Source organism: Aptenodytes forsteri, unplaced genomic scaffold (assembly GCF_000699145.1).
Source record: "Aptenodytes forsteri isolate BGI_AS27 unplaced genomic scaffold, ASM69914v1 Scaffold15, whole genome shotgun sequence".
NCBI lineage: Eukaryota > Metazoa > Chordata > Aves > Sphenisciformes > Spheniscidae > Aptenodytes > Aptenodytes forsteri.
The window spans coordinates 25,249,641-25,257,868 of NW_008795129.1; the positions used below are offsets into that span (position 1 = coordinate 25,249,641).

The window sequence follows — 8,228 nt, forward strand, 5'->3', positions numbered from 1 at the left end:
GTCCCTCTGCAGAGCCTTCCTACCCTTGAGCAGATCAACACTCCTGCCCAACTTGGTGTCGTCTGCAAACTTACTGAGGGTGCACTCCATCCCCTTGTCCAGATCATTGATAAAGATATTAAACAGAACTGGCCCCAGTCTGGAGCCCTGGGGAACACCACTTGTGACCGGCCACCAGCTGGATTTAGCTCCATTCACCACAATGCTTTGGGCCCAGCAATCCAGACAGTTTTTCACCCAGCAAAAAGTACGCCTGTCCAAGCCAGTTTCTCCAGGAGAATGCTGTGGGAAACAGTGTCACAGGCTTTACTAAAGTCCAGGTAGACAACATCCACAGCCTTTCCCCTCATCCACTAAGCGGGTCACCTGGTCATAGAAGGAGATCAGGTTAGTCAAGCATGACCTGCCTTTCAGAAACCCATGCTGACTGGGCCTGATTGTGCCACATGATGGCACTCAGGATGACCTACTCCATAACCGTCCCCGGCACTGAGGTCGGGCTGACAGGCCTGTAGTTCCCCAGATCCTCCTTCTGGCCCTTCTTGTAGATGGGCGTCACATTTGCTAACTTCCAGTCAACTGGGACCTCCCCAGTTAGCCAGGACTGCTGATAAATGATTGAAAGTGGCTTGTTGAGCACTTCCACCAGCTCCCTCCTTCATTACAAAGTGTTTAGAACACGTTTGTTATGCTGTCTGTCACCTCCTATATCAGAGATTCATGACAATGTAGATAACTGGAAAAAATTTCAAGGGGCATTTACAATTCTCTCTCAATTTTGCAGGAAAAATGCTGCCAGTACTGGCCATCAGAGGGCTCTGTAACTCACGGAGAGATAACCGTAGAAATAAAGAATGACAGTCTGTTAGATGCCATAAGTGTAAGGGACTTCATAGTTACATACAATCAGGTAATATGTTTTTAAATTACATGAGGGTTTGGGTTTTTTGCATTCGAAGGCATTTACAAATACGATTATGTAACTTAAATGCTGGAATTTCTATCTAAAGATAAATGTGGTTAATCATCATCCGACATTGTATCAGTCAAAGGGAAGCTTTTATGAAACATTTTTGCTTAAAGCCCCATGAAAATTCTGGTCAGTAAAACATGTCCTTGATCAAAGCGAGATTTGGGTGTTGGGGATTTTTTAAATGTTTTTTGTTGCTGTTATTCTTGTGTTTTCTACCACCTCCCACATATCTATAAAAGAAAATTTAATTTAAGATTTTTAAATACTTTGAAGCATTTTATAGCACATGTGCTTGCTTCTGCCTCTTAGTTCTTCCTTTATGTTTCTCTGCTACAGGCATGATCTACTCAAACCTATTTTTGATCTTTTGGGCATGCATCTCTTCACTCACTGCATCATTTCTTTAGGATCTGATTTACATTGCTGTTTTGGGGAAAAAAAAATACTTACAGTTGATAATGTCATTCATTTAACTACTTATTGCATTGCATATAACTTAGGCACATGCAAAGCAAAAGGACTTTGAAGTTAAAGTACTCTGTATTCCCTTATGAAGGAGTGTGGGGGATTAGGTGTGAATACACACCCTGCTTCACAAAGCAGAGAGTCCTAGTCAATGTGTTGACTTCCGTCACATTGGAAAGTATTTAAAACTCAAGTAACAGCATTTTAGATAATATACAAACAGCAGTGGTTTTGCACTACAATCCTGCATCGTTAGAAGTGTTTGCTGCTGCAGGTCTAAGAAATCTGAGTAACTTTTGTATTGTGCCCGAGTCCAGCTGGACTACAGCAATAATATTTGAAGCATGAAGAGCTGGGAGGAAGGAAGATTGACCAAGCCTTTTTCCTCGTAATGGTGACATCTTCCAGGCTTTCAATACAAAACAGTGTCCAGTCTTCCCATCAAACTCGTTAACCAGATGTCCCCTATGGTGGACACATTGAAAGCACCCAGCATCAGCAGAGACCTTGTGTTTTCAACTCTGTGTGGCTTGCAAGAGTTGATAATATATAGTAAAACTGCCAGAATATTAATGTTGCATCCATACACTATTATAATGCAGTCATGGGAAGCAGCAAGCAAAAATTTCAGGTAGTTAAAGAGTCTTTGTGCATCCAAACCTGTCTAGAGCTACTGCATTAGCATGGTATTAATACCTGTTTGAACTTTTAGTGTGCTTTTAATCAGCAAGCATAAAGACAATGCAAAGAATTGTTAAGGTTCAAAGTAGCAGGTAGCGTTGTGCAAAGATTGAGTGCCTTTCATGAATTGGGTTGTTTTAATGGCACTTCGGATTTGGCCTGTGCATTGTGAAAGCTTTCAACCATTGGTACTCAGGATGAATAATCTTTAAGTGCATCCTTACTACTACCCAGGTGAAGCAGCTGTGCAAATCAAAAGGAAAATTATAGGGGTAAATTATCAGCACAGTGGATGGGGAATTTGGAAACAGAACTATCAGGTCTGCACGACCAATATATTATGGACCAGGTTGCAAACAGCCCCCTCTGCTACAGTGGTGCAAAATTCATGCTACGAATGTTTAAGGTAGGAAGTGTGTTTCCATTTTGAAGTAACAACTGGGCAAATCTGGTGTTTTACTGCATGCAGGCTAACCAGGAGAAGCAAAGCAGGCTTGTTCGGCAGTTCCATTTCCATGGGTGGCCAGAAATCGGGATTCCTGCAGAAGGAAAAGGGATGATCGACCTGATTGCAGCTGTCCAAAAGCAGCAGCAGCAAACAGGCAATCACCCGATTACAGTGCACTGCAGGTAAGAGTCGCCTCTTCTTCCCACCATTAGCTAAGGAACCGGCTTGCTTTTTCTCCAGTCTGGTTGTTTTTACGGCAGTTTTCCTTCCTGAGGGAGTGGACTGCATCCTTTGAAAAAATAAATAAAAATTAAGAAATATGAGAAAAAGATAGAAAAAAAGAAAATCTAGTGTAGCATAAAGGATTTTTGACTTGTCTTTTGCTAAATTAGCAAAGTGGATACCTTAATGGTAGCCTTAATGGCTGGGAGTAAACAAATGCATTATTAACTTGGGGTGTTGTAGTCTTGCACCTGAGTTTTGCTAAATGCTGTGATTAGGAATTTTTATTTTTTGCAATGTTTATTGCAGTGATGTGTAATACACCCCACCAATATAGTGCCCAAATATTCGATTGGGATCAAAATGCTGTTGTTTTTTACAAACTATCAGGAGAGTAAAATATATCCCTAATTTAAGCAGAAGGCAAAATGTACCCTGTCCTTGAAAGCAGATAGGAGAGCTGGGAGGACAGAAAAAACAATGTTTACATTAACGCTAAGAGGTAGCTTGTGTATGACTTGATACCTGATAACTAAAGTATATCTTTGTCCTGTGCCAGGTTTTCACTTTTGGGTTTTTTTCAAACTGTACTTTTTTATTGCAGCATCATTTTTTTTTGTTGTTGTTTTGTTTTTAAAAGGTGTACATTGGGCTTTTCCACTGTTTTTTCAAATGATATTTTTCAGAGTGTGGGGTTTTTTATCAGTCTTTTAAATTTCTCTTTTCCCTTTTCCCTGCTGATTTTAAAAAAGTAGTAGTAAAACTAGTATTCTGCCTTTTTCTAGTTCAGAAATCATACCTTGCTTTTAAAGGTTTTTAAAGAACCTCTCTGCTTGCTGCTAGTTAGAACTGGGAGTGGCATATTACAGCTGTTCTCTGCAGCGTACACTGACTTTTATTTTGCTCTGATTTGAGCTTCAAAGGTGCTGCCTCAGTCTCTGAGAACTATGGTTTGTGTTTGGCTGTCTGCAATGTCACCTGTATTTTCATGCGCTGTTGAAGCAAAGAGATCCTGGGAGCTTGAGCCAGGGCTCGGATTTGTTGGTGTTTTGGGACGTGATCTTGTACCAATGCATATTCATTGCTAAAACTTTCTCCTCCTTGCTTCAGAAGTGTTTTGCTCTTTGCTGCTTTCATACATTTTCCCTAGGGGACTGTGGGTTCCCCCACCCCGTGGTGGCTGCACTTGAGGGTGATGATGATATTTTGTGTTTGATTCAGCAATTTGACAAATTTGAACAGCTAATTTTTTTGAATTGCTAGGGAGTTAAAATTCTGAATGATAATTAAAGTGGGTAAAATATCAGGGAGTTCTAGCCAGTAAAATAAGAAATAAAAGTAACTATGTCTTCAATATGCATAAATTAGATGCATAAGAACTATCTGAGGTATACATTGCTTCTACTTTTCTGAGCTTTTAGACTTGCAGCCTCTCTGAAGCCTTAGCCTAATCATTTGGCATGCAGTTGTCCAAGATTTTTTAAAATCTACTGCAATCACTATAAAATGGAATTAAAAAAGAAAATCCAAACCACCATCCAATCCAATGTATTCTAGGATTTTTAATGTTGAGAATTCTCTCCTGTCCCTACTTGGACAGCCTGTACATCACATCTAATACATTGTACCTGTTCATTTTTCCTCGAACGTGACTTTTAAGGTATCCAGCTGAGGATACATGCATTTGCACTTAATCTTTTCATAAGGCTTGTGCTTATCAGATTTATAACTGATTGATAGAAATAAGGTAGAAGCAATGATGTGATTACAATTCACCTACTTGCGGTTAAAACACATGAAAATGTTAAATTTAATAAAGTATTTTGTGTTTATGCTTATTCAGCAATCCAGTGAACCTTCCACTCCATCTTACCACTGATCGCCAATTTCCCAATCCCATCCCGTTTTTAGTAACTATTCCCTACCAAAGCTATTGGCATTCCAGTGCACAGCCACTGATTTGTTGGAGTCAAATAGTCCTTAATTAGCGTGATTAGGAGAGAGAAAGCAATCTTTTTTAAATTTTTTTTTTTCTCTAGAGTTAGGCATAATAAATCAGATAACAATTACTGAAATATATTTTGGTTCCACGGAATCATGATCTGAAACAGATATAAGGACAAAATATACTGAGTCAAACTTACTGAAACAAAAGAAACTACAGTTACTTTGGAGTACATTAGGTTGCTTATTGTAGTCAAGATAGAGGCAGAACAGTCAATTTTAGTTTCTTGTATGTAGTATAGCCTCATACGTAGTCTTGCTTTAGTTTGTCCTTATATCAGCAACTCTGAGAAGAAATGGCTTAGATGCTAAGAGCTATTAAAATCATTACAGTTGGATGGGACATTTTCCATCAAATTGCTTTGGAGTAATACTACTACTACTACTAATCATCATAGTAATTATAATAAAGCTTCATGTCTGTCCACCATGCATAAGTATAAATCACAACCTAATAGAAAAATGTGGGTTTGATCGCACAGTGCTTCTTTGCATTATAACCAAGTTTTGCAACTGAAAGTCTAAAGGTTGTGTTCTCCCCCATCAAAAAAAAAAAAAAATGAAAGCAGAGTGTGGGAGCACCAAAAGATGTCTTTGTTGAAGATGAATGCAGATTTGAGTAAGTAGCTTTGCCAGTTCATTATTTGAGTCTCAGACTTCGGCTGAAGGTGTCCACGTGCTGCCGCAGCCAGCTCAGGATCTCCCACCTCTGTACAGAAGCTGTCAGTAACGAGCCTTTATTGGTTCCAGCCTGGCTCCGAGTTAATTTCCATTAATTCTGGCTCCCTTCTAGCATAGCTGAGGTGACAAAATAAGCACACAAAAAATGAGTAGAAGTTGGCTAATAGTGGTATTTGGCTATTCTGTATCACTATTATTTCTCTTTTAACATTTTTATCCTACTGTATGTCAAGCGAATGTGTTTACGTTGCAGTGCTGGCGCTGGAAGAACAGGTACCTTCATAGCACTCAGCAATATTCTGGAACGAGTGAAGGCTGAAGGGCTCTTAGATGTATTTCAAGCTGTGAAGAGCTTAAGACTGCAAAGGCCACATATGGTGCAAACACTGGTATGATATTTAACAATCCGGATCTTTGTCAAAGGATATATGTTTGTAAATATTCTTGTGGGAGGAGAACAAAGCATTTTTTTACAGGTTGAAATGAATTATGTATGATGGCTATGTATGTACAAGGTATTATCAGAAAACTATTTTTACAGATTTTTTTTTTTATAGCTTTTCTAAAAATACAACTTGGCTAAACATTCTGTGTCTTTTAGGAACTGGATACAGTTAAACCAAAATCTTCTGTGTTGCACGTGACAAAACATAAGAAGTAAATGCCTTTTAAGCTATGTATCAGTTGTTGTTCTTACTTGCCTTAAAATGTCTGGGCTTAAATTGGCTTGCAGTTGATCACTGAAAGGGAGAAATGTCTTTGACTTCTTTAAAGTCATCTACAAGTAATATGTGAAGCTTGGTCCAGGCCCTTTTCCCTATTGAATAAACATTAAAAAGTTTTTTTGAGACATGTTTTTGGAAAATACATAAAAATGCTGATATTTTGTATTTTGAGAACAGCTTCCATTCAGTAGTTTGAAACTTCTTTAGAAACAATTATCTCAGAACACCTTTTTCAGGTAGATGTTTTCTCCATACTACGGATAGGAAAAAAGAGGTTGAAGAAGGAGAACTGGATTATCCACAGTCATGCTGAGACAGGGATGAAATATTTCTTTTGGGGTTCTGGCTCTGTGATTTAATAATGTTAGTTAAGGGTGTAATTGCCACTGATGCTCCCAGCTGAGCCTGCGGAAAGACTTCTGCTAAACTCTGCTTTCCAGCATGAGTGAATTCAGATGCCAGTTCCATTTATTATCAGCGTTGTTACAGATTTTGTAATCCAGCAAATCGTGTTGAAGGCCTGTCAGCATGCCTAGAAGATCAGGACGTGTCCCGTCTTTAGGATGCAGAGGACTAGCCAGCTGGCTAACATAGGCAGTGGCTAAATAGACAGCCTTTGCAAGGGGAACTCCATTTCAGAAAAACACACGTAGAGGTTTTTTAATGTTCTGTACATTTAAAGTTACATTGTCAGAAGTTATGTTGTCACTTAGTTTCTGCTGTAAAGCTCAGAAGATCGAGCCCAAAGTTAAACAGCCAGGCTTCCTGGGGAATGCACAGGAGGAGTTACCTGCTTTAGTGTGAGCCGGGTAACAGCCAGGTACAGTAAGCTGCTTAGTTTAAATGACAGGACAGGTCTAAGAATTGATTCATTTTAAGAACTATCACCTAGAAAGCTTAGAGAAATTATTTCAACTGACAAGCAAGAATCAGCCTGTATTTGTCAAGAGCAAGGTACCATTGCTTTTATTTTAAAAAATAAATACGTAAATAAAAATCAGAACAGACCAGTCCTCAGCTACTGGTCCAAGTAATGGTCCAAGTTACAACGTGTTGCGTTTATCACTACGATTTACATAAGTATGATTTTCTGCAGTGTAATCGTACGATGCAACCAAAGCACATTTTCATATCTTTTTATTGTTTTTCAGGAACAGTATGAATTCTGCTACAGAGTGGTACAAGATTTCATCGACATATTTTCTGATTATGCTAATTTCAAATGAAAATTCCTGCCTTATTTTTTAATTTGTCTGTATAAATAGTTGTATATTCTGTTAATTTATTCCATGTCATTTTGATTGTTGACTTTACTGTAAATATGACCTTGTGTTTGCTCTAAAAGTTGCATTTGCTGTATAAAGTTATTTCTTAAATATAAATATCTTCTAAAGCGAAGTATAATGTTCATACTAATTTCAAATGAAAATTCCTGCCTTATTTTTTAATTTGTCTGTATAAATAGTTGTATATTCTGTTAATTTATTCCATGTCATTTTGATTGTTGACTTTACTGTAAATATGACCTTGTGTTTGCTCTAAAAGTTGCATTTGCTGTATAAAGTTATTTCTTAAATATAAATATCTTCTAAAGCGAAGTATAATGTTCATACACAGTATATCACTATAAGATGGTATAGAAATCTTTATTCTAAATAACTAAATTAATTCTTGAGGGTCTATTCTTTGAATTTTTCCACTTAGAAATATTTATCAATAATGTTGTCTCCCAATTCTTGAAACTTTACAGAGGTGATTTACATTTCATACAAAAAAAAGTGAATTGTGGTACATATGTTTAAACTAAATATGTTTTGGCCATAAATCTTTCTTCGCTATGAAAATAGATGTTTATTTGGGGACACATTCTGATAACCTGCTTATGCTTACTTGTAATTTATTTCACAGATAGTCTCACTGAAGGGCAAAGAGGCTGTTTGAGTGAAGTGCTATTAATGATAAAGGTATCAGAATATGGCCCTTCATGTGTAATAATGTACAGTCCAACTGAAAAATATAACTGCTTTTA

The 8,228-nt window shown here is 37.7% G+C and overlaps 1 protein-coding gene across 1 annotated transcript in view; it reads left to right on the plus strand.

Annotated features, from left to right (window-relative positions):
- PTPRE (protein tyrosine phosphatase, receptor type E) overlaps positions 1-7,434 on the plus strand; it is a 37,228-nt gene extending 29,794 nt beyond the window's left edge. The window contains exons 16-19 of the mRNA XM_019471672.1: positions 785-910; positions 2,589-2,749; positions 5,728-5,863; positions 7,351-7,434. Coding sequence (XP_019327217.1) covers positions 785-910; positions 2,589-2,749; positions 5,728-5,863; positions 7,351-7,425 — 498 coding nt within the window. The 3' untranslated portion in view covers positions 7,426-7,434. The remainder of the gene's footprint in view (positions 1-784; positions 911-2,588; positions 2,750-5,727; positions 5,864-7,350) is intronic.
- Positions 7,435-8,228: the final 794 nt, after the last annotated feature.